The sequence below is a fragment of the Drosophila albomicans genome, chromosome X (genome assembly GCF_009650485.2).
Source record: "Drosophila albomicans strain 15112-1751.03 chromosome X, ASM965048v2, whole genome shotgun sequence".
Classification (NCBI taxonomy): Eukaryota; Metazoa; Arthropoda; class Insecta; order Diptera; family Drosophilidae; genus Drosophila; species Drosophila albomicans.
Genome location: NC_047627.2, coordinates 22,065,284 through 22,092,463, shown reverse-complemented (window position 1 = coordinate 22,092,463; position 27,180 = coordinate 22,065,284). Strand labels below are relative to the sequence as shown.

The 27,180-nt window shown below is 35.6% G+C and overlaps 3 protein-coding genes across 17 annotated transcripts in view; all 3 read right to left on the bottom strand.

Annotated features, from left to right (window-relative positions):
- Position 1: 1 nt before the first annotated feature.
- LOC117578257 (RUN domain-containing protein 1) lies at positions 2-4,831 on the bottom strand. The gene is made up of 3 exons (XM_034263677.2): positions 2,980-4,831; positions 1,238-2,107; positions 2-409 (listed from the first exon to the last, which is right to left on the bottom strand). Exons 1-3 carry the CDS (start codon positions 4,422-4,424, stop codon positions 220-222), a joined length of 2,505 nt encoding a protein of 834 aa, XP_034119568.1. The 5' UTR covers positions 4,425-4,831; the 3' UTR covers positions 2-219.
- A 2,623-nt stretch (positions 4,832-7,454) lies between these two features.
- Positions 7,455-12,123, bottom strand: LOC117577764 (probable ATP-dependent RNA helicase spindle-E). Its single transcript, XM_034262675.2, has 9 exons — positions 11,618-12,123; positions 11,213-11,467; positions 9,839-10,569; positions 9,127-9,779; positions 8,927-9,054; positions 8,106-8,855; positions 7,924-8,045; positions 7,673-7,867; positions 7,455-7,608 (listed from the first exon to the last, which is right to left on the bottom strand). Exons 1-9 carry the CDS (start codon positions 11,840-11,842, stop codon positions 7,455-7,457), a joined length of 3,213 nt encoding a protein of 1,070 aa, XP_034118566.1. The 5' UTR covers positions 11,843-12,123.
- A 5,129-nt stretch (positions 12,124-17,252) lies between these two features.
- LOC117573400 (cAMP-specific 3',5'-cyclic phosphodiesterase) overlaps positions 17,253-27,180 on the bottom strand; it is a 249,471-nt gene continuing 239,543 nt past the window's right edge. For all 15 annotated transcript variants that reach the window (XM_052003465.1, XM_034256605.2, XM_034256621.2 and 12 more), the window contains 6 exons: positions 23,873-24,204; positions 22,599-22,863; positions 22,401-22,515; positions 22,180-22,342; positions 20,894-21,262; positions 17,253-20,809 (listed from right to left, as the gene is read on the bottom strand). In XM_052003465.1, the coding sequence (XP_051859425.1) occupies positions 20,633-20,809; positions 20,894-21,262; positions 22,180-22,342; positions 22,401-22,515; positions 22,599-22,863; positions 23,873-24,204 (1,421 nt within the window). In that variant the 3' untranslated portion in view covers positions 17,253-20,632. The remainder of the gene's footprint in view (positions 20,810-20,893; positions 21,263-22,179; positions 22,343-22,400; positions 22,516-22,598; positions 22,864-23,872; positions 24,205-27,180) is intronic.

Genomic DNA, 27,180 nt, shown 5'->3' with positions numbered 1-27,180 from the left:
GTTGATGGTTTAGGTTTTAGCAATTGCATTTAGTAGGTATTTAGTTAATTGGACATATCTAAAGTTATATACACATATTTATACATAAAGATTTTCTTGATTTCTTTTTTTTTTTGTTTTTTCTTCTTTTGACTAGAGCTTGGATAAGGAATTACGGATAAAGGATTTGTTTAGGTTTTTTTTTGTTTTGTTTTAAATCATAATCATCATGCGTTTTGTTTAGATATTTCGAAAGTGGCGTATGGCCAAATCGACGGGCAGATCGAAATCGAACTTGGACAGCGCATCGATGGAGCGCAACGAATCCCGAAATCCCGTGCAGGCCACATAGCTATTGGACGTGTAATAGGTGTCGATCAGCTCATTGCAGCTGAGTATCAGATTCAGCCACTCCACCAGCAGATGTGCGCTACAAGGAGAGGAGAGAAAGAGAAAGAAAGAGAAGGAAACAGAGAAAAGCATCGATTAGAGTGTGTTACAATATGGGATTGGATTTATAAGGTAAATGTTTATATACTTTTTATTCATTTCTTTTCTGTAATTTAATTAGTATTTAGGTTTGCTCAACGATAATTCAGATGATACTATTTTATTTTTATGAAAGGAAGCGCTAATTTTGAAATCTTAGATTAGTGTAATAATAATAGAAGAGTATTATAGCTAAGTGGCTGTAAGAAATGTATGCAATAAGCAGAAGAAGGCATCTCCGACCCCATATAATATATTTATTCTTGATCAGCATCAACAGCCGAGGCGATATAGCGATGTCCATCTGTCTGTCTGTCAGTCCGTCCTTATAAACACCTAGATCTCAGAGACTATAAGAGATAGAGCTATCATTTCTTTTTGACAGTATATGATAAAAGTTGTGTGAAGTTATTGAAGAAATACTTTTGTATGGGCAAAAACGCCTATTGTAATGGGGTCTGTCTATATATTTGGAATGCAGTGCTGTCTCAATATATCAAAATATAGTCTTTAGTATATATTTAGTATTTTTGTGGTATATTAATTTAGTATATTTTAAAATTAATACCCCACTGTTTTGATTTCATTCAAAATGGGTAACGTGTATCTCACAGTCGAGCACACTCGACTGTACTTTTCATACTTGTTTTCGCTTTAGATACTGCCGCATAGTTTAGCCATATATGTAATTATCCATATAAAAATGCCTTTTTCTAATATTACGTTACTTTAATGTTGTATTTTGTATGTGTTTGTTTACTCTACTCACTTGAGACCCGCACAGATGAGCGCCTTGAAGTGGGCATTGTAGCTGCGCTTGTATGGCCGATGCATGGCCAGGATCATGCCAATGGCACTCAAGAGACTCTGCTTCGCTGTCACCGCATGCGCATCGACGATATCGAGCTGAAAGCTTTGCGACAGCTTCCTTGCTGGTGTGTTGTTGTACTCCTCGCCATTCTTCAGATTATAGTACTCAATGATCAGCTCCCACACATGCATCGAACGTCCGATGCCCAGGAATTGCATATCGGATGATGCCACACCACCTCCTAGGCCACCGCCACCGCCACCAACACCGCCGCCGCCGCCGCCAGCTGCTGTTGTTGCTGATACGCGCTGTGCACCCGGCTGCAGGCAGCGCATGAAGGGAACCATCAGACTGGAGGCCGCCGACTCGGCGGGTATGCGCAGACCATGCTGGATCAGTTGCTGCAGCGTCCGTGCGAAATTCTTGCGCACCACGCTCGTCAGCTCGCGTCCAATGGTGGCTATCGAATCGCCACGCATGTGCACAATGCGTCGCCCCAGCCCGGCCTTGTCTTTGTCCCAGTCGTAACGCTCATACGCATCCTCATCCGAATCGGATGAGGCCGCTGCACCAGCGGCTCCAGCGGCATAGGGCGTCAGCTCGTGACCAGCCACAGCCGCTGCGGCGGCGCGTCTGCAACGCGGTGGCACCGTCGTCAACGCTCCGTTCTGTGCATTCAGCGCCAGCGATCCACCGCCTGCTGAATGTTGTTGCTGCTGTTGGCGCAGCGCACGCTTAATGTTCGCCAACTTCTCGCGATCGCAACTCAATGTGGCAGCCAGTGCTGCCACCTCCTGTATGTCCACCTCCAGCTGAGCGCGCAGATCTCTGGCAAGTATAAACGAAGAACGTCAATATTACAATTCATATATTAAATGCAATCAAATTTACATGAGCAGAAGTGTGATATAATTGAAATCTTTTGTACATTATTATTTTAACAATTATGTCAAGAATTAGATTAGATCAAAATTTTAATACATTTTTTCAATTCTATATTATGTATTCATAAGACAAAGACTTAACTACAAGTTCATGTTCATAACTTGAACTCAAGAATCGGGTGAATTATTAAAGTGTTGTCTACATCACTTTAATTCGATTATAATTTTTACAACAATGTCAAGAATCAGATGAATCAAAATCTTAATAAATTATTTGAATTCTATATTATGTATTAATTATGATAATTATAATAATTAATATGATAAACAAAAAATATAAAGCATTAACTTTAACTTTATATGGATTAGCATTGGACAAAAAGAAAGGGGGTCTTAGAGTCTAATGTTCACTATGAACAATCACATAACATATTTATTTGTATATGTACTTAATGTTAATGTATTATGCATCAATAATTGGATTAAACATAAATTATATATACAAATATATAAAGCATTAACTTAGCTTCATATGGAATGGCAAAAGTAAAGGGTCTTTTAAAGTCTTATGTTCACTATGAATAATCTTATATTTATTTCTAACATATATTAAAATGCATATATGTATGTTAGAAATAAACACAACGATCAGATTATAAATAATATGTAATTCCCTAGCTAGCTTTACTTTATAATAGACAAAAGTAAAGGGTCTATTGCAGTCAAATGTATGTACAAATCTATTTGTATACACACTTAATGCATTATGAGCACTGTTGCACTTCAACTAAGTACTATGGAATTGCCTTAACTTACCCCCAGTGGTTGCCTTTGTGCGTCTTTTTCAGCGAGTTTTGCTGAAAGTCCGCTTGCCGCTTGGCAAAGTGCGTTGTGGCAAACATCTGCATCAGAAGCGACGCCTTGTCCAGCAATCCATGCGCCTTGCTGTGCAGACTCTCGCGTCGTGGCGCCCCCGCTTCCATTGCAACTGGTTGCGTCTGCAGTTGACTGTGGCCAGCAGTGACTGTGCCTGCTCCGGATCCCGCTCCCGCTTCCACTTTCGTTCCCGCTCCCGCTCCCGTTGTTGTCTTGGGCGCCTGGCGAGCTGTCTGCTTCGCTGCATAGCTGTTGTAGGCGCCACTCAGCAGCTTCAGTTTATCGCTGGCGCTGCTCACGCCGCTGCCAGCACCGGATCCAGCGGTGTCGCATTGCAGAAAGGCAATGAAACGTTCGAGATCGGTGATTTGGGTCTTTAGCTGGGCGACCAGTTGCTCCTTCATCTTCAGCGGCCCTACAAACTCACCAATGGCATTGTCCACCTGATGGCGCAGCTGCTCCGTGCTGAGTCCCGGCAACTGATGCTGTTCCACCTGCAGATTGAGCTTGGTGCGCAGCTCATCCAATATGAACTTCTGCTTCTCGAGCAGCACATGCTGCGGCAACACACCCGGTGCACCCGACTCATACGCCAGCTGCTCCAACTCCGTTAGCTGTGACTTCAGCTGCTCAATCAATTGGCCATCGGGTGGAGCAGTCACCTCACCTTCGCCCTGCGCCTCTTTGTTATCAGCACCATCATCATCATCATCACGAACGTCATCATCGTTCTTGTCATTGCCAGCCAGCGGCTGCACCGTTTCTGGTATGCCCTGAAAGGCGAAATCCTCGAGATCGCGCAGCAACTGATCGCGTTCATCTGTGGGCGCCTCGACAATCTGACGCACACGCAGCTGGACGTGGGCAAACTGCGAGGTCAGCGCCAGCAGCGAGCTGGTCAACAGCTCTTGCTCATCCTCGATGCTGCGCAGACGCGCCAATTCGCTGGCATTGTCCACGGCCACCGTGGTTGGCTGCTGCTGCTGCTGCAGCTCCTGTTGCTGTTGCTGATGCTTCTCCAGCTTGTCGAGGCCGAGCAGCGTTGGCTCCAGGTCGCCACAATCGATGCCCGAGAGCAGCTCCAAGCTGACGCTATTCGCATCATCATAGTTGGCGCCCAATGGCGACCAACGTTCGCTCAACGGTTGCGCCTCGTCCTCGGCATCCGCCTCAATATCCACCTCGACATCGGGATCGGGATCTGGCTCAGTGCCTGAAAATGCTGGACTATCAATGCTATCTCTATGCTCAATTGTTGTTGTTGTTGTTGTTGCTGTCGTTTGTTGCACTTCGTCGTCGTTGTTGTCACTGCTATTGGTATTGTTGCTGTTGTTGTGGCTGGCTGCCTGCTGACGACCTTCGACCTGTGTGGCATCCATCTCCATATGTTTAGCAATGATGACCTGGCCTGACTTGTCCACAAAATGTTCTCCCTTCACTTTATACACACACGCACACACACACACACATGCACAGTGGCAAGTAGCAAGTAGTTTGCCTCGAGTTGCTCAAGTTGCAAATGCGAAAAATCAATCAGTTGCTTGTTCCGCTTTCTAACAGCTGGCCAATCTCCTTCTCCACATGTGTTGTTGAAGTGGAGTGAGTGGCAGAATGTGTGAGTGTGTGAGTGAGCGAGTGAGTGTGTGTGTGTGCGCGTGTGTGTGTGTGTGCCACGAAAACAGTCAATTGACTGAATGACTGACTGACGCACTAACTGACTGACTGACTGAACAAATTGCAGGGACAACGACGCACAGTGACAGCTTCTAACACACTAACATGGCCATGCGTTGTGCCTTTATTGCAAGAGCTTTAAAGCTTCGCTCTCTTCTTGTTTAGGGGTTGTTTGTACACTTGCACTTCATCACGAGCTTTCAGCGTTGGAGCGCTTTTTGCTTTAGCAACTTAAGGGTTGCTTTGGTATTTCAGATTTCAAATATATGGTAAGCTTAATTACGTTTCCAAGAAAATACATTTTTGTACACTTTCAATTTGAATTTATTTTCATTTTCTTGATATTTTTGTATTATTTGTTATTATATTTTTTAAAATGAATATATATAAAAATATTCCATATTTATTAATCTATTTTTTTATGAATAAGTCATGATATTTATTTTTGTTATTAAATTTTATAATTAATATAAATAAGAGGAAAATATAATAAGCACTCTATGAACAAAGATAAAGGATAATATTTTTACAAAGGTAAGTACGGTAAGTATTTTTTAAATATTAAAGTCCACATAACTTTAGTCTGAAACCAAGATGGGCTCATGTTTAATTTATGGCAAACGTTAGAGTTGGTCCTTGTGATCCTACCAATATGTATCTTTTTGAAAACGTGGTAGGATATGACCAAGCTATGATCGATTTTCATTTAACTTAAATGTCTATTAAATGTGCCCCTAAGAGTATGCAATGTAAAATGCATAAAGCTCAACATGGAACATCGTTTTTTCGCCATAACTCAGCAAAAAACTCAAGGCTATGGCAAGGACATAGCTTTTCGTAATCAGTATCACCAGGACTATCGATTAGCATTCAACGATTTCAAGGATATTACAAAACAATTAAGCTGACATTTTTGCAAGGGGTTGGCATAGAAAAATGGCCAAAATTTGTGATAATCCACTGTATCTCTGTCATTTGAAGGACGATCGTGATGTCCTTTGGCACAAGGATTGCTTTTGTAAAAACAATCTAATTGGTATGCTTCAAAGGACGGAAATCCTTACAGGATCTGAGATAAAGTGACTTTTGTGTATACAAAAAATTGCGTATATCTTCGTCATATCCTGTCTGATCCTGTCGGGTCCTGTGTCAAACGAAAGATCTTAGTTGCACCTATCAGTCTGCCAAAGGACATTCAAATCGTCCTTGTGGTTCTCAAGATATTCTGAAATTTGGAAGTTTTACCGTTTCCTCTTGCGCCGCGTGTTGCGTGTTGGATTCTTAGATGACCTCATATTTTTATTATGCCAATCGATAAAGTTGAACCCTGCGATCCTAGCAATATAAGTCGCTTGAAAATATGTCAAGATTTGGCCGTGATATTGCTAGTTTTCGAAAACGGATCTTTGGCGCACCCTTAAAGTATGGTACAAAAATGTTTTTTTTAGGCGGGAATTTTAAAATGAAAAATACCGAATTTTAATTCTTTGCCATTTTTCTGTCAAATCGTAAAGGATCTTATCAGAATTATCGGTTTGCATTTATGCTCTTATAAAAACATATTGATCCAAGACAAGCAGTAGTTATAAAGATTAAATCATCACAAACTGTCTAGTAGCGCCATCTATGGTTCGGTGGCGCAATGAGTATTTAAATTAGTGCTGCCTGAAAGTATGCTACAAAAAATGTTATTTGCTGCGCATTGCTTGTTTTAGGGTAAATTCGAAAACTATATTATTCAGTTATATCCTTACACATTTCAACAGGACATGTTGCATTCGAATCGTTGCAACGAAATTTATCGATTAACATTGAAAAAACATGGTGAAAACATAAGAATCCAAAATTTGAAATTTTTTGCTCTCCGGACTAAGAAAAACATGCAAAAATCATGAATTGCAGGATAACTAAAGAACCACAAAAACGATTTGAATGTCGTTTGGCACGATGACAGCTCTTTCAAAATGAGTTCGTTTGACACAGGTCCTGCAAGGATCAGACAGGTTATGACCGAGATATACGCAATTTTCTGCATACAAAAAAGTCCTTCTGTCTCGAATCCTGTAAGGGTTTTCGTCCTTTAAAAAATGCCAATCAATTTGTATTTATTGGATATTATATATTTGTGCCAAAGGACAACCTGATCGTCCTTTAAATGGCCGAGATACAGCGGAACTTTGAAAATTTTACATATTTTTGTCATTTTTTTTATATCCTTTCCCTTGAAAAATTTTTCGGTGTAATTTTTGGAAGGATATTAAAAATCCTTGAATGCAAATCGATAGTACTAGTTAATCTGGCTACGAAAAGGTATGTCCTGTCGAGATTCTTAAGGATTTGCCAGAGAAATGGCAAAATAAATATTTTAAAATTTAAACTTTGAGGGTGATATGAAAGATCCTTTTTCGAAAATAAGCTATATCTCGGATATTTCCTGTTGGATTTTAAAAGGTCATATAGAGCTAGGATCGCAAGAACCTTTTCTGTCGATCGGCAAATAGATAGTACTAGTAATTGTGATATGTCCTTGTCAGATCCTTAAAGATTTTGTCAAGATAAGCCTATGAAATCATAATTTTCTTTTTTCGAAAATAAGCTATATCTAGGCTACAGATGAAAATAAAAATAATGATTATATAGTTAGAGCAAACATTTTTCAATAAAATTGCTTTAATTCTTGAAGGCACATTTTTAGGTCAGATCGTGATTTAAATTATACAAAGGTCCATAATGGACGAACCTTAAATTAAATTTAATAAACTGCACAGAGGTATCCATCCGATCTGCTTTTCCCGATCGCGATGTAGTTGGGTAAGCAAGTGCAACCGCAATTGGGTGACGCTTTCTAACATTACGTTACACAATTTGCATTGCCGCATTGGCATATCTCTTCGACTGCAAAATAATTGAACATGTTTATTATTTGTAAGGTAAATACTCAAAGCGTATAAATACTTACAAGTTGCGCCACTCGTAAAGTTCTTTGCAATTCGCCAGTAAGGCCAAAAAGTTACGCATATTGTCGATTTCGAGTTCGTAATAGCAATGTTTAGGCAATATGGATCGCTTGCCAAACGGTTCGGCGGCAGGTTCCCAAACATAATCAGAATTTGACAGGTTACGTTCAATAAAACTCCGATCTTTGTTCAGAAGCCTACAAAATAAAGAAATTAAGAAGAATCGGAACAATTGACAGTTATTTATAAAGACCGTGTAAGCAAAGATTGCAGTTGATTAAAAATAGTAGCACGACCCTCATCTGTAGCGATGCGCAGTTGATTAGGGTCGCTGTGGAAGAACAACATGTCAATAGTGTAACGCATTTGATTGATCTAAAATAAAAGTTTCAAAATTTTAAAATTAAATCAATTATATTGCAAAATAATACTTACAATACGAATATCGTCCTCAAGAACTGCGACATCCAAATTAACGACCATGTCGTGCTCTTCAAAATGAGATTGCATAGTTTTTGGATTAAAGCCAAGTCCAGCTAAAACACACACATATTTCGTTCGTTCCTTATTGCATTTGATTTGCATTGTGGGACAAAAGAGCATAGTCATCAAAGCAGTAAAGCCGTGAATATTTGGCATAAGAGTAGTGCCTCGAGCAGTCAACTTATCACCAGATGTATCACTGACAGACGCTGCCACCACCATTTGATCATGGCGATCTTGTGGATCGGAATCTAGAAAAACTGAACCATGCGAAAATGTAACATCCATCTTGGCCGGAATATTTGCCTCTAAAAATAATTCCTTAATCCGTCGAGTATATGATTCACCCATATACCTTGGTGTAAGTTTAGTAAAGTAGACAGTGCGACAAGGATCGTTGCCATTAAGAGCTTTGTATATGTTTATATCGTAATCCTCGTTTGCTTTAGCGGTGCACTTGAAATAATTGGGATAAAATGCGCCGGCAATTATTACTTTCAAAACTATGGATTTTTGACGATCATTCCAAGACTTGCAAGCATTAGATGGCATGTTTTGTAGATACATAGAAGTACAGCGCTGCTGCAGGTCTTGTACCATCAAATGCATCTCTCGAAGAGAACGCAAACAAACACAAAACTGCCGAGCCCATTGGTGTTCCGAATCCTTTTGATTTCTGTTCTGGCATATGTCCAGATACATCTAAAAAAATCCCAAAATTCATCAATTTTACAGTCAAATACTTTGCGAGTATATTAGGAGACTTTACTAACTTTGTACACGTGATATACAGCAATCATGTCCGACCCAGAACCATCGGAGAAAGCGTAGCGCTTCCAAAAAGCTTCATTTTGCCCTCGTCTTTCAGTGAGAAACAATCCACGAACAGACATTCCAGCAGCTATAGCACAAATTCAGACAAGATCTTCTGTCTCAAATCTTCAATAAAATGTCGTGACGTTTCATGACTTACCCATGATAATAGCCTCGTCGAGGCAATTAAATACGTATCCAAGTATAATAAGGCGGCTCAAACGCATGTCTAGTGGGAGACGTGTCATAATGCGACCCCAATGGGTGATATCGCCGTCGAGATCCTCGTAAACTCCATCAACCGTAGTAAAAAGGGCTCCAACCTCCTTCAGCAAGAGGACCGTGTTGTGTATGTTGAGTAGATTTGGTGGAGACATCGCTAGGGACAGAATTTCAGTTGGACTACCCATGTCAAGTTCCTTGGATTTTAGTATCGACTTCTCAAGTGGCGATTGAAGCATCTCGGGGACTCCAAACTCTTTCATTTCATTTACATAAAAGTCCTTTGTGACCATACGATAAACGCGACCACTTCGTAGACGTCCAACACGTCCAGCTCGTTGACGACAATTCACTTTGGAGGCCCACTCCAAGCGAAGGCTTCTAAAATTCGTTGCAGAATTGGTATGTAGCACTTTGGTTAGGCAAAAGTCAATGACATAGGATACATCTGGCACGGTTATAGAGCTCTCCGAAATATTTGTAGTCAGTATCACCTTGCGATGGCCAACGGGAGGTGGTTGAAAGACTTCTGCTTGAGCCTCGGGCGACAACAACGTATGGCATCGCACAATTGTAATTTCAACACTAGGACTGTGAATGTGAAATTAATCAGTTACCGAATGATTAAATACTAAAGTTAATTTGTTTACTTTTCTCCCATTTTTTGTCTAATATGCTCGGCCATAGTATCAATCTCATGGATGCCTGGCAAAAAAATGAGCACTGCTCCTGTGCGCTTCGACTCCTCATAGGTTTGTCGGGATGTCCCAACCGCCTTGCGTTCCATGTTGTCAATCGCCAAAAGTATTTCAATGGCATCGCCATAGCGATCTGGTGATATACCTGGTTCCCGCTGTTGGGGCTCATCCTCACAATGTGTAATATTCTTTAACTCATCTCTATAGAATACACCTAGCGGATATTTGCCGCGGTGACTAGCAGTAATCACGGGTGGTATCCATGAAGTGCTAGCAAAATACTTGCAGAACTCATTAGCATCAATAGTGGCAGACATCAGGATGACTTTGACATGACGTGTATTCAGTGCCAGCAGTCGGCGTACAACAATCAACAAAAAGTCCATGTCCTCATCCCGCTCATGTACCTCATCCAAGATAATGTGAGTGTAGTGTGTGAATGTCTTTTGATTAATGAGATTATTCAACAATACACCTGTGGTACAATACAATAAGCGAATGTCCTCCATATTGGCGGGACGGTGTAGGCCAACTTGATATCCACACACAGTTCCTGGTTCCCATTGCCGTTCTTGGCAAACACGATTGGCAATCGATATGGCAGCGATACGTCGTGGCTGTGTTACAACAATTCTACAGAATTCGCGCCTCTTGAAAGCTTCATTCAATATGTACTGCGGCACCTGTTGGAAAAAAAAACAAATGAAACTCCCGACACTTATTATCATGAAATTAATGTCAGCTGTTGCAACGTCTTGGACGGACTGACGATACCAATGACAAGTTGAAGCCGTTCTCGTCATGCTGTAAAGAAATACAATCAAAACACATGTAGTCCGCGCAGACCAACCACATCGAGGTGATGGAGATAACATTGGCGGTGTTGCATGTTGCAGAAGATAGTTGCCTGCTGATGGCGAGCTAATGGTGAAGGAAGCTCAACGAATTGCAAGCATATAGTATAATTTATGCCATTCATCTCAAACTTGGGACCCGCTTGTCTGTTTTGTCAAGAAAGTATATCACGCGCCCTTTGAGCAGCACAACTCCCAGAGGAGCTTTAACTTTTGAATTGCCAAAAGTTAAAGCTCCTTTGGAAGAGAGTGCATTTCTTGGTGCTTGTGAAGTTTTGGCAAACCCTAAAGACAGCAAAAGCAATGGACCCCAATTACGATTTAAAAGCAACTCTGCCGACTTGAGGAATCTTACGAAACACAGATGAGATGATACGGCACAAAAATCTTTACTGAAATTCAGAATATTTTCGTTAAAATCAGAGGTCTGTTGACAATATTTAATCAATAAGATGTAAATTAAAAAGCATACCTGTGTAGTTTTACCACAGCCCGTCTCTCCTTTTAATATAACCACCGGATTATCATTAATGGCGGCCATAATTTCTCCATAATGTGCATAGATGGACAAATTCTTGTCCCGATTTAAATCGAAGTGATATTTCTCATAGTAGGCTTCATCAGAGCGCACGCGCGGCTGCTCTTCCATTTCGCCGCCATCGTCGTTACTATCCAAATCATTAAGTGTTTTATTGCGCATTGAGAAGTTGTTCTTGTCACCATCCAACTGTAAAGTCAGCATACATATATATACATGTACATATATTCTTGAAAAATGTCTCAAATTCCCATTCATTTACTTCGCCGTACCCACACTCATTCAATTTTAACATGTGTTACAATTACGGACACATTGTGTATAACCTATTTTTCTTACTTTCATCATGAGTTCTTTTTCTTTCTCGACAATTCCATTCACATCATCCGTGCCAACCATTTCGCGTTTGATCGCATTGGAGTCTTTAGACTCCACGGCTAGAATTTTCGGATCGCCAGTTATACATCCTTGTGAAGCGGTTCCTCGCTTGAATTCCTTCGAAAAATCGAAATCTGAGTCCATGATGAAAATAAGTTGCAGCTTTCCCTTCAAATAATTTGACATTAATCACTCCAAACGGAAACTCGTATGAAACAGAGCGGGTAAACGGTAAATGAAAAAAGCACCTCTACATATCGACATATTCATTAGTTTGACTGCGTTTTCCAACACAGAATATTTATTTTATCGATATTTACTTGTATCGAATAACTTCCCTCATAAGTTTTAATATTTGATTTCTTCCGCAATGAACTGCAAGTAAGAGCTATTTGTGAAACAATAGACTATTTTTTTTTAAGTTTATTGGAAAAACAACAAATATTTATACCCACTCTCAAATAACTCTTATTTACGTTCTTTGAAATACAAAATAACAAAATTATTAAGGACATGGTATAGAGTATATACAGTCCATTGTATTCAATTTTATGTAATATAATATCTAATATAATATCTAATTAATTATTAATTAGATAACAAATCAATAATTTAATTTGTTTTCTGATTAATAATTAGAAGCATTAAGTACGAATTCCATGAATTAATTATTATTAATATCACCATGATATGTGCGTCATGATAGTTCCGCAACTTTGGCGTCACATATCGATAAAAAAATATCGGCTAAAAAAACTTTTTATTTTCGTTTTTTTACGTAATATTTAAGTTTAAATACAAATCAATTGAATTTGGCATGGCAACGCTTAACATCTGCGAAGCTAGTACAGAGTTAGCATCGAGTTTTTGTTTTGCAGATTATTCAACATTTTGACCATGTACATAATTGCTCAATACTTTAAAAAATACATCATTTACATAGGTATCATTTCCCAAAAATACTACATAGCAAATTATCATAGTTTCCGAGGAAATTAATTTTTCGATTATACGCTCTCCTAGACTTTGTCAGAGAAGGCGAATTGCTATAATATAAACATAAAAAATTCGAATGCTTTGCAATTTGTTTTATTTAAATCGTCTAAGCCGTTTTCGATAAAATTAAATTGTAGTGATTATTGCCAAACTATTATTACCATGGTGGCAACACGTGTAACGGACGAAAGTTGGGTCACGCTTTATGAACTTGGTGGCAACTCCGAACAGCTTACTTAAACAGCTGATTTCTCAAAAGTGGCGCCATCTATGCAAATTTTTGGTATGCAACATTGATGGTCAGTCTGTTTCTTGTAGAATGCGATCAAAACTTTGATGATATATTAACTTTAAAAAATGTGTTAATGCCAAGAAAAGTGGTCGGCTGGACCACGGTTGCCATACCAAAAAAATGTTTGGTACCAAAATTTTTAAAAAATGTACCAGTTTTAGCAAAAATGTACCACAAATTTTTTCACGAAAGATTTTTTGTATTTCACCAATTTTGATTCACAATATATAACTGTTTACGTAGGATAGTCCTTAGATTGGCGCATACATATTTTCTCCATTAACACAATACGTCGCAAATCGACTGTTTGTGATATTTTCCAGTGTTAGTCATGGTTCAATTTCTAACTGAACCATTTGTTAAAATAATATGTGTGAACATAAAATTTTATGAAAATTTTAAATTCTAGACCAGACATATTGAAAATGTACCAAAATGAAAGTGATCCAATGCACCAACGCATAAAAAATGTACTAGTTTTGTTACATTTGTACCAAAAATTGCAACCGTGATTGTATGGTTAGTGGTGCAAAGCTTTTTTTTTTTTTTTATTAAAATAATAACGAAATGATAACAAAGATAGGTGCACTGTTACCTAACTGGGCAACTTAAACAAATCAGAAATAATAACCAGAAAATAAATTATGTCAGCAGCACATAATAAATATAAAGTAAATAAAGATTGTATAAATTGAACCTAAGGATATACGAGAAATGTATGTATAGTATCGCTGTTAATTATTAGGTGAGGACCCGAGCCAGCAGGTCTTGAGGACGATATCGTTTTAGTCTTCTCCTGACTGTAGTGCGATGACTTGGCGTTAGGCGCTTAGCCAGGCTGTTAGGGTGACCTCCAAGCCTCTCTGTATATTTTTGTGCAATTGCCTGTATTTTATCGCCAATTTTTGGTACTTTGAGGTCGCACTCGATGTCCGCCGTTTTCATGTACCATGGAGCTCCTGAGATCCGCCTCAGCGTCTTGGTTTGAAGTACTCGTATTTTGTTGAGGTGCATTTTAGCTGTGATACCATACACCTGTATTGCATAGAACAGGCTCGGAGCTAAAATGCACTTGAAAATTCGAACTTTGTTGTCCAGTGGAAGCTTTTTTTTTAGCGGAGAGTAGCCAGGACATACGATTTAGTTTGGTTTTATAAGAGTGCAGCAGCGACTTGACATGGCTCTCGAAATTGAGCCTTCTGTCTAGAATAACTCCTAGGTATGGTGCAAAGCTTTGCAAAGGCTACTGCAAAATCATTAAATTTTTGTAGCATACTTTTAGGAGCGCAAGTTGCCGCCATCAATTTAGCAAGTGACTTTCTGTATTTCTGCCTTCTGTTCACTTCTGTTCGCCTGGTATTTCACAAGCTGCATTGAGACTTTTCGGGCATTCGTCTGCCATTCATCGGGAAGTGTTCTCGATACATTTTTCTCACTCACGGCCTTATGCTGTAATTGTAATAATGGCAATAATAAAAGAAGATAGCAATTTTTTAAATTTTAGATTTATTAATTTTTCATTTCATTTGTTTCACGTATTGGTTTTTTCTTTGTTTTTTATTTTTATCTTTTATATCTGCATATATACTCTTCTCATATCTGTGGTATGCCAATTACTTGGTTTACAATATGCCTTAAGGATTTATGTATCTCTGCGAACTACGAGTAGTTACCATATTTGTCAGCGTTTCTTCGCTTCATTTCTTGCTTGAAATTTTACTTTTCATTACGTTACTTTTTGTGTTTAGTGCTTCTCTCCTCGCTCGTCTATCTTTTCTAGAGTTTTTGCATCATGAGTTACTTTTGTATTCAGTTTTCGGTTTTTTGTTTTTTGTTTTTATGGATTTTACGAGTTCATTTCATTAATGTTAATGCTAATTTCACACACACATATGTATATATATATATATGGGTATTTTTCAATGGAGTGGGGGGGAAAGGGGAACTTTCAAGAGACAGAGACCGACAAAAAAAACCTATAAATTTCTAGAATGCAATTGGGTATTACATTTATTTATAAATATATTTTGTTCATCTTATGAGTACGCCTTAATACGCCTGATCAAATTCAGTGGTAAGTTTTTCTGTTTAATCTCATTTATGGTTTCATTTTCTTTTTAATTTTTGTTGGTTTTAGTTTTTACACTTAAACTCTTTTCGCTATTCGCTTTTTTTTGTTTTAGTTTTTGTTTTTTTACTTGGCATTATAACGGCTCAATTCGTTTAACTCATTTTCATCTTCGGTTGCCACACAGATCAATTGCATCATAGATTTTCTATTCTCATTTGTTTTGTCATCTCGTGTTTCGTGTATTGTGTGGGATCTCTAGATTTTCAAGTCTCTATGTATTGTGTGTCTCTGTGTGTGTCACTGTCTGTGTGTGTGTGTGTGTGTGTTCGTGTAAACGTCTGTCTGTCTGCTGTTTGTTTTTGTATATAATTGTATAAATTTCCAAAAAAAAAAATGTCTAACTGCATCCATGTAACGCCAGCGTTACAATTTTTTTTTTCTTTAAATATATATATTATATAATATACATATCTCATATCTCTGCTCGTTTTTTTGTAGCTCAAACTGTCTCTGAACTATTTTCCACGTATTTATTTTTTTTGTTCAAGCGTTATTTTCCTTAACAACCGTCGCCTGCGCACATTTGTGTTTTTATTTTGTTTTCTTCTCATTTTTTTTTGTATTTAATAATCTTTTTCTTGAGTTTTGTTTTCAATTTTTTGGTGTTTTACATTTCATTTAAGTACAAAACTTGCCTTGTGACCTTTACCTTTAGCTTTAGCTTTACCTTTAGTTTTCATTTTACCATCTTGTCAGTTATGCCTTCTTTCTGTGTGTCTGTGTGTGTGTGTGTCTTTCGCATTATAATCGCGTACATCTATTCGCATTTTGCATTTTGCATTTATCTAGCTTTGTATATGTATGTATATGTTAAGTTATGTATGTATTTACCATTTACAACTACCAGCACAACAATGAAACTGAATCTCTATAACACTGCCTGTCGAGTCTGATAATTTCTCCGACTCGCGTAATACTCTCAAAAATTTGGCCAACCAATGTTGCCCTATATAATATATATATATATATATGTATATATATATATCATTTTTAATGGGACGTAGTTTACTAGCAAAAAAAAAAATGTAGTTTTCTTTTTGTATATAATTCTATGCATATGTATGTATATGTAAGACCTCATATATATATATATATATATATATAGATATATACACTGATATATATACTGCCCGTCCGATGTTCAGGGAAATTGGCTAATACCTTAACTAAGTTTTACTTCTTGTTTTTGTTTTTGTTTACAGTATGAGAACTACAAAACGATGCTGCAATCTCAGTCAAAACTGGGCAATTACTGGGACACAGCCATCGAAATTGAGATAGATTGATGAACAGAGCGAGATGGACTAAGTGTTCCGAGTGTGTGTGAGTGGGAGTGGGACAGAGTGAGAGTGTGAGAGAAAGGTATAGAACGATTGAAATGCGGTAGTTCAAACATTTTCACAAAGAGTTGCTCTTTGGTTATTTCGTTATATATAGTATATATATATATATATATATATATATATATATAGTTTTCATTTTCTTTTTTTATGTTTTGTAATTGATATATTTAATTTAAAATTTATATATGTAAATTGCTTCTGGTTTACCAATGCGAGAATTGATTTTGTTTCTTTTGTTTTTAGTTTTTTGTTTCTTGATTTTCTTGGTTTGGTTTTTCGAGGGTTTAAGTACTAATATTTAAATTCATCAATTACAGTGAGACACACACAATACACGTACAACATATGGTTAGATACATACATATAAGTAAGTAACTGTAACACATACATAGTTTTATTTATAAATAGTAATATTATATCTTCCTTTCTTCGATTCGCTTCATTTCTCTTTTCTTTTCTTTACTTTTCTTGTTAATAATACATTATGTAAATGTCTTATTACTGTTGTATTTGTTCATCATATGTTGATAATAGTTAGCTCCCTGTCTATCTGTCTGTCTGTGTAACTGTGTGTCTGATTTTATGAAATGCTCTTCTTTAGTTGTTGTTGTTGTTGTTGTACGACATAAGCTTAGTGCTTTGACGCAGAGTGTTAGTAATCAATTACAATACATTACTTAAGCTTACATTGTGTATGTAGACATACATCATATTTGGGGTTTGTTGTTTTGCTTTCATTTTTGTTTTTGTTTTTGTCATGTTTGTTTGTTTTTATTGTATACATGTATAACTAGGCTGCATTTTTATTTCGAGAATTCGTAGAGAAAAAAGTCATTTGGTTTTTTGTTTTTGTTTTTTTGTTTTTTTTTTTTTGTTTCATTTATTTGTAATTTCATTTCACTCAATTGTTAAAGTAGCTTTCAGTTTTGCCATGGACTGCGCCCAGCTTTCAACTATTGTATGTACTCGCATACATAATATATAGACATATATATATCTAAATATACATACATATACATGTACATGCATACATATATATCTAAATATACCTATACATATATACGCATATATACATATAAATATATATATATTAATTTATTTTTAGATATTTCCTTATCGTGTTTTTTTTTTGTTTTTTTGTTTGCTTTCTTTTTGCTTTCCATTCAATGCATTAATTTCAAAAGTAAATCTGAAGCGCACATTTACAATGCTGCTTAAATTGCTATAATTTATCATTTATCATTTTCATTATTTCCATTTGATTCATATTTATTATTTCCTTCTTTCAGTTACAACAACTTGCTCAACTCGCTTTTGTTTTTTGTTTGTTTTGTTTTTCTCATATACAATATATAAGGAATTTTTGTTTTTTTGTATATCATCATTTGTTTTAAGTGCATAATAATTTTATTTTAATGATATTTTTAGACCATCAAGGTTCATTTTCATTTGCATTTCAATTTTATATATATATAAGTATGTATATAATTATATCGAATAAAAAATCGAAAAAAAACAAGTGTGATCTAGTCGAGGTTGCTCGACTAGCAGATACCCGGTGCACAATCGGTTCTACTCGGTTACCCTTCAGTATGGACATTTATTTATGCTTGAATCAGTTAAGAGTTAAAGATAGAGATTGACGGACAACGGAGACATCAATAGTAATACGATTAAAAGGGTTGAATGCTTATCTCTATGTACAATTGTTGATGTGCACAGGATATAAAACACAATTTCACGGATCCTGCCCGCTTAAACACAAAATAAAATATATTCATATATATAAATATACATATATATAGCATACAATGTGTGTGTGTGTGTGTTTGTGTGTTTATGTATAGTTAGAAAAAAAAGAATTAATAAATTAATAACAATAAACATAATAAATTATGCGCTTTTTATTTGGCCTGCCACTTGCATCGATCACGCACCAGCGTGAGAATATGTGACTCGTTAATATAGTTATATGTGATATATATAGTTTCTATATACACATATTTTGTAAGTATGTATCTAGGTGTATGCCTAAGTGTTTATGTGTGTGTGTGTGTATGTTTGTGTTTGTGTTATTTTTTAATGGTACAGAGCCAATGACTTTTGTTTTGTTTAATTTAGATTAGTTTAATTTTTGGTTTTCGCTTTTGAAATCAGTTAAAGTTGAATTTGCTTTTGCTTTCGCTAGTGCTTGTGCTTGAAATGTCTGAATAAGCAAATCAATCAAACAGTCAATCAATTAATCAATCAATCAATCAGAATCAATCCAAATGTAAACAACGTTTTGGCATACTTTTCTCAGTTAGTTTCTCTACTACTAAAAATTATATTTTGCGAAGACAGCGTTTTACTTGGAAGCAACAAAAATTGTAATAATCTGACGTTACGTTCATTCTCTTTCTTTTCTTTTATTTTAATATTTTTTTCTTTTCTTTTTTTTACTAATTATGCAGCAGTTTCTTTTGTTAAGTTTCAAGCAAATCAAACGTGTGTTTTTTTGTGTCATTTTTTTTCTTTTTGGCTTTGTTTTTCCTGTTTTTTTTTTCTTGTTTGTTTGTTTGTTTCGTTTATCTTTTAAGTGTTTTCATTTTTAGTTGCAAGCAATTCGCTGCTTTGCTTGTTTTAAATTCGAGTCCAACATTTAAATTATTTACAAATAATTAAAAAAAAAAACAACATATTATATTTATATGTATAAGTATGTGTGTTTTGGTTACATATGTATGTTTATGTTTTTATGCATATAGTTAGTATAGTTACAACTATCGATTTTGATGCAGACTGCTTGATTTCTTTTATGTTTTTTTTAGAATTTTACCTTCAATTTTTTTGTTTTTTGTTCAATATAGTTGAATTCACTGGATTTGTCTGCAGGGTGGTATTAGTTATTTTTTTTTTGTGTTTGGTTTTTGGGGTTCTGAAGGAAGTGGCTTACATGTATGTATATAGATCTAATTGCAGTTAGTGCTTGTTTTTTGTTTTGCTTTGTCGTTTTTTTGTTTGTTTGTTTGTTTTTCAATAAATAAAATTTCAAATTTAAACAACAAATAACGCAATCGTCAACAGTATAATAAGAGCTTTTGCTTTTTAAACTAATACGTAATTAATGAATAATTTAAATATAAATTTAAGCATGCAAAACAATTTGTTTATGGTTTTTTTTTGTTTTTGTTTTTTTTTTTTGGTTTTCTTTCGTTTGTTTAAAACTTGAAGCGTTGCGCATTTAAGAATTAGCTTAAAAAAAACTCAATAATCATAATTTTTTATGTAGTTGATAGTTGTTGTTGTTGTTGATATAGTTGCCTTCTTGGCTTTGGGTTTTGTCAATATAATAAAAAAAAAAACAAAAAACAACTAGTTGTTGCCTTAAACTTAACAAAATTATTGATTATTGTTGTTGGTTTCTATTAAAGAGTAAATTTCGTTTTGTTGCTTAACAGTTAATTAAAAAAAAAAAAACAAAGTAATAATTATTAAAATCAATTTTAACATGCAACAAAAATCGTCTATGCTTGTTGTTCTTATTGGGGTTTTTCTGTTTGTTTTTGTTTCGTTTTTTTGCTTTTTGCAGTACGTTTTTTGTTGTCTTGTCTTGGATTCGGGCTTTAAGATTAACAATGTTTGTTTTTTGTTTTTTTCTTTTCTGTTCTTTTCTTTTTTAATGTTAATGTTAATGTTTATGGTTTAAACGCCGTGCTCAGCCGTTTCATATTTCTTTTTGTGTTTTAGTTTTCTGTGTAATCCACATCAATCTCATTTTTCATCAAGTAAATTTCTAATTTCTTATGTTTTTGCTTTTGTTTCTCATCTTTTCCTTCGTTTCATTCACTATAAGTTAAACGGTACGTTTGCTATTGCTGTTTTTTGGTTTTTTTTTACTCTTTAAACATTTGTTTAATTCTTTATTTTTATATGTATATATATATGTTTTTTGTTTTCGTTTTTTTTTTGTTTTTTTTTTATATTTTTATATATTTTTTTGGGGTTTTTTTCATTCATTTTAAATAAATTTGTTTGTTTTTTTTTTTGTTGTCTCTCTTTTTACGATTAAACGGTTTTTGTTGTGGTTGTTTCTAAGTTATGTTTGCTTTCTTGTTGTTGTTGTTTTGTTTGTTTTCGGTTTTTGTGGTTGATTAAAATTGTAGTCACTAACGAATCAGGAAAAAGCTGTGCGCTTTCTCCGTTAATTTCCGATAAATTCCCACGACTCTCCGTCACATTCCACCGTGTGGCGCTTGATTTTGACTCCCTGACGGCTTGCCACCGCCGGCAACGCCAGTTGCTGTGGTGCCAGTGGTGCTGCTGGAGCCGGCATCTCCCCGGCTCTCGCTCTCGTCGCACTCCTCCTCCAGCTCGGCCAGATTCTCCTGATCGGACTCCTCCAGTGTTACCTGCAGTTTCAAATGGTTCAGTAAGTGATGAAGAATCAAAAATAAAGAGATCAAGAGAGTCAAAGGCAACCCGATTTTTGATACCTGGAATCGTATCTTTTCATCCTGCGGTATTTCATCGGCTGTCGATGGCGGTGGCGATGGCGGTATCGTGCTCTGATAGTAGTCTCTGTTCTCTTCAAGCGTATCGAGTATATCTTGGGCATCGGGATGCACCAGATCGGCCCATGTCTCCCACAACGGATGCACAATGTAATCGATGAAGCCCACTTGTGACTTCTCAATAGTCGCATTATGGCGATCGCACATCGCACTAATGTCCATGCCCGATTCGCGCTCCTTGTCGCCCTGTAAAAAGAACTCCTCCATCAGCAGTGCCACCCAGCGCCTATATAGCGGCAATGGCTTGGTGGGATTGCTCAGATCAGCGCAGTGCACCAGATTCTCAAGCACCTACAAGAGACAAAGACAGAGAGAGAGAGAGAGGTGTTAAAGAAATTATTAGAATATGCAAGAAATCTACAGTCGAGTTTGCTCGACCTAATATCCATTTTCAATACAAACAAAACATTTCGATATTGCTATTAAAATATACCAAATTAATTGACTGAAAAATGCTAATAATATACCAAAAGCTATATTTGGTATATCGATATACGATATTTGTTTTTGTTCTTTTAAGTGTCTTTTTGACTTTGAGTTTTGTCCGTCCAATAAAAACCATATATTATACACCAAAAAAAATATACCGAAAGCTATATTTGGTAGATCGTTAGAGTACAACATTCAAAATATACCAGTTATGCAATGCCATATTATTCTTAAAATATACCAAATTAATATACAGAAAAAAAACAACACAAAAAACTTAAATACACTGAAGGCTATATATTTGGTATATTAATTCAAAATATACCATCTACGCAATGCGGTATTATTCTTACAATATATCAAATTAATATATCGAAAAATACTGAAATACAGCGTACATCGATGAAAAATCAACCAGCTGAGCGATACAAAATATACTGAATTAATCCAATGAATATACACAAATATACCGTATGCTATATTTGGTATACCGACATAGAAATACATTCAAAGTAAGCAATGCGGTATTATGCTTAATCAAATTAATATACCGAAAAATATACCGAACGCTATATTTGGTATATTGATATAGTGAAATATTCTATAGCTCTGTTCGTTATGAAACTCTGCGACATTAGACATTCTGTCGGACATATTTCTATGTAAGTGCTGATAAGTAGACGATTCTCTCTGTCTGTTATATACATTTGCTGTAGGCAGAAGGCTATAATACCTTACCACACTATTGGTAGCAGGTCTAAAAATCGAAATTCACTTACCTGCATGCGATCTTGATAATTGTCTAGCAACAGCACCCCGGAGCCAGCGACCTTTTTGGTCTCCACCATGGTCTTCAGATCGGCCAGCAGGCTCATGTGCTTGGACATGTCAGTGGAGAGCACAATATCAATAACCATTTTCCTCAAAGTTTGGCGTTGTTTCCTGCAACAGCAAATATTGAAAACTAGAGTTCGAAATTGCGATGAATTTTGCGACTTACTTTTGCATATTACAGAATATATCACATCCTTGATTTTGCAATAATTTGAAGGCAACAGCTAAATGATGATTTTCCAAAACAGATTCGTCATTGTACATTAATGCTAGTTCGGAACCTAAAATAGGAATAATATGGAAATAATGATAATAAATATGTTACACATATTATATGATAATGATGATGAAGTTCATTACTCACTTGAATTAACCAAAAACTGATTGGTTAAGCCAGGATGATCAACATCGTGTATGCAAGCGGCGAACAGCGCCCCGCCCACCTCGAGGGGCGTGAATACACCCTCCAATGCCGGTGTATTTAGTAGCACATTTGTGCTCTGTGTCACGTCAGCGGCATGCAGCGAATTGTGAAACGGATTGTCTTTGACGTAGTGGTCCTCCAGAGTAGTCATAAAGTTAAGAAAAGTTTTCGGTGGTATCATAAGACTGGTCAGTAATTCTCTACTCTGTAATGTGAAAATTGCGAGAGATCGAAACAAAACAAATTGAAATACTTGAATTGAACAAATGAATGTCTTAAAATGCTATTTATATTTTTTGCTATATTTATGAATATTGTCTATTAAGAATAATTCATATTTATAAGCAGTTTATTTTTAAATCATTTGATTAGACTAATAATTAATATAATAAGTAATAAAGTTACTTTATATATCTGTAAGATTTTTGTTCGTATCTAGTTTGAATTGATTACTCAAATAACGTGTTTTTTGATAGTTCAACTCTTCTTTTTCTTTCTATTATTGTCTTTTAAAATATTAACCAAAGTAGTAGACAGTAAATAATACGAAGCAATAAAATTGTTTTAAAGATTGAAAGTTAATTTGAATTGATTTTGGAAATAATAATTTGCGATAGTTTGGATCGTTAAGTTTTCAAGTTTTTTCATAATTTTTGTTATTTTTTTGTTATTATTATATTGTATTTCAAACATGATTTACTTTATTATTTTCATTTGCCTTTTTTAATACTCTGTACATTTTATTTTTTCAAGTTATTATAATTTTTTTATATTGAATTTTTTTTAAGTTTTTCAAATAGAAAATGTCGCTTTTAACAATTTCTTGGTGGAAGACTCAAGCTTTTAATCTATAATATTTTAAGGTAATCATTTAACCACTTTGTTTTTTAAATTTTGTACATTTTATTTTTAGAACTTATTATAATATTTATTTTGAGTTGTTTTTGTAATGTCTGTCGACACTTTTAACTAGTTCTTGTTGAAATACTCAAGCTTTTATTCCACAATATTTATAGAAACTCTTTTTTCCTTTTTTAATATTTTGTATATTTTATGTTTAAAGGTTATTATACTATTTATTTTTAGTTACTTATATATTAGTTTTCCTTAATACTCAAGCTTGCACTAAGCTATATAAATTGATTTCTTTAATTTACTGAGCATATTTTTAGTTAGATTTTATTTTAATATTATTACCAAGACGATTTGCTTACCTGAAATATGGTGTATGCCACACAGGTGAGCGGACGATTGCAGCTGAGTTCGCCAATTTTGAATATCTCAATGCCCCACGTATCCAATTCGCCGAGCAGTGTGCCCAGCTCATTCTCGTGCGGCGTCTCCACGCCAAACGTGGGCAGACGCTCGCCGGTGAAGCTGTTTGTGTGCGACAGCGGCCGCTTAACTCCGCTTATTTGTGACATCGGCGGACCGCGGGGCGATCGACTGCGCGGATATTGCTGGTTGGCGGCAATTGGTTGAGCGGTTGAGTGTTCAGTGTTCTCCTCAACGCGCAGCGAGGGTAAATCGAACTCTTGTTGCTTGTCTGAAACATTCGAAATAAGCACAAAACGAGACTCGAAATTAGTTATAAGCCCTTTAAAGTTATATTACTTGTTACTTGTATACGTAATGCCTAGTTATGTGCCCTTTTAAATTAGGTATAACACTTGTTACGTATACGTAATATCTAGTTATGTACATAAGATAGAGTGGGAGAGAGACAGAAGCTCTACATGTGGCAACTGGTAAAACATGCATAAATATTCAAGAGGCTGCAAAAACACACAAAAAAAGAGAAGCTTGAAAACACTTTGCGCATTTTCGATTCAAAATTCCATTGCCTACTCTTAGGTTGCTCTGCTTTTTTTGTTGTATTATTTTTGGCTGTTGCAAGAGCGAACAAAAAAACAACGTAAATTGGCTGTGCATAAATTAATATTTATTCGAATTGCGTTGAATTTTAGTTGCCACTTTAGAGTAAGGCGGTGGCGTCGGCGGTGGTGGCGGTGGCGGCAAAGTGGAATGAGATGAGGCCACTCAAACACATAAATATTCCAAATATGCGCATTGCGAAAGGCTGCTGACTTTCGAGTGTGTGACTCTCGCTCGACTCTCTCTCTCTCCCTCTCTCTCTCTCTCTCTCTGCGAGTGTGTGTTTGAGTATCAAATATAACAAGTTCATGTATATTTCAAAATTCCAAATGTATCACTCGCTCGTATCTCCTCTCTAGTATGTATAGTATATAAAATATATGTGGCTGGCAGTGGCAAATGTATCTCTGTTTCCACTACAAGCCACTAGATATGGATGCTCCTCTCTCTCTATTTACATTGTGCTCCAAAAACCAAAATCGGTTGACGGTCTCGACCTCTTTAAAGTCGATTGGCGAATTGATAGCAGACAAGCATATTCAATTCGCGTTTTGCTAATCGCCTCACTTGCCATACGCATACAGTGCGTATGCGTAATTTTGGTTTAAATGCTCTTTTCTTTTAATAAAATACTTAAAAGTATGCTCTTCTTCTTATAATATTCGACTAGAAATTGCTGTTAATGTATACATAAATATTTTTCTTGTATAAAATGACAATTTTTCCTGTAGTTAAACCATTCCAGCCATAAAGATGTATGACAATAAGTTGTATTTAATTTTAAAGTTCAAATTGAATAAATTTCGCATGTATTCACAATTACTTTTGATATCGACTTAAAAGCGCAAACATTTTGTATGCATATTTTCTCTGTTTATTTTGATTCCACACAGTTGACATCAATTCAATGTGCTCTTTAATAAACTATTAATCTGTTTGCTTAAATGCAAAGACTTCACGAGAGGTTTCGAGACTAAGTGACATTCGATCAGCTTGCTTCAGGTGTTGCACACTCTTTAATACGTTAAATAAAACTAGAAATATGTCATGGCTATCAGAGACTTGTTTACTTTTGTTTCACAAGGGGAACTCCATATGTATTGGGATTTATAAAAGAATTTGTTCAACATCAAATTATTATATTCATTTAGAATTCAAGTTTTAAAATTCAATATTCATCTTAATATCAATTTAGTATTTACATATATGTATATGTATGTCCTTCCCTTTATTGAAATAACAACAAGAATTCGAAGTTTTCAAGATAATTGCATTTCACTTTGTTGTTATTATGAAAAAGTTTAATTAGAGTTGACTACTAATATGTTAATGCTTACATAAATAATAAATGTTGATTTAGCAAAAAGCTACAAAATTAAAAAAAAATACAACTACTTTCCAAAGTTCTCCGCTCAAATAATTTAACTAAAAAATCGGCTTAACAAAACGTTTGAATTTAACTTTTATTATATTAAGTATTAACTAAATTATAAATAGCCGAATGAGTGTAATTTTTAATTACAGCTAACCTTTCTAAATCAATAAATATATATTTCTTTTACGACAACCTATAAGATCAACAATGAATAGTTATATTTTAAAATCTTTGCTAATTTAATATGGGATCGCAGTTATTTCTTTTCTATCCGCACTTTAAAGCACTTTTCGATTGCGAGAGATCTAATAGACCGTTTTTCACGTGTCTTGTGTGCTTTCAAAAGTGAACAAGTCTTGCAAACACATGGCACATTATACACACGTACACATACACTCTAGCACCCACACATATGCACAATGTATCCATGACAGCTCGACAGCATGCCCCGAAGGCGCAACACCCGACGCTGAGCGCTCTTCTTCTTCTGCTTCTTCTACTTCTGCTGCTGTTGCTGCTACTTCACATTGTTGTTGTTGTTGTTGGTGCTTGCTGTTGTTGCTGTTGTCTTTCACTCCTTTTTACCGGTGCACACGCTCTCACATGTTTTATGTATGTATGTGTGTGTCTGTAGGCATATGTACATATTTTGCATACGATTTGGTTTTGGTTTTCAGCTTTGAATCTCAAAATCCGTGTCAGAGAGTTGTGTGTGCGTTCACTTCACTCTGTTGTTGTTCTTGTTGTTGCTTTCGCTGTGTGCTTTTGCAATGATTTTGTTCTGATTAACATATGCGACTGCCGCGAAGCTAACGTAACATTGTGGTATTATTTTTAAATACTACCAAATCAATATGCTAGTAGTTGGTATGTCGATTCAAAATATACCAGCAAAACACGGCGATATTCATAAAATATACTAAAATAATATACTGAAAAATATACCACAGGTTATATTTGGTATATCGATTCAAAATATACCCGCAAGGCGATATTCATAAAATATACTAAAAATATACCACAGGTTATATTTGGTATATCGATTCAACATATACCAGCAAACCACGGCGACATTCTTAAAATATACTAAATTAATATATTGAAAAATATACCACAAGTTATATTTGGTATATCGATTCAAAATATACCTGCAACGCAAGGCGATATTCATAAAATATACCAAATTAATATACTGAAAAATATACCGCAGGGTAAATTTGGTATATCGATTCAAAATATACAAGCAAAACACGGCGATATTCATAAAATATA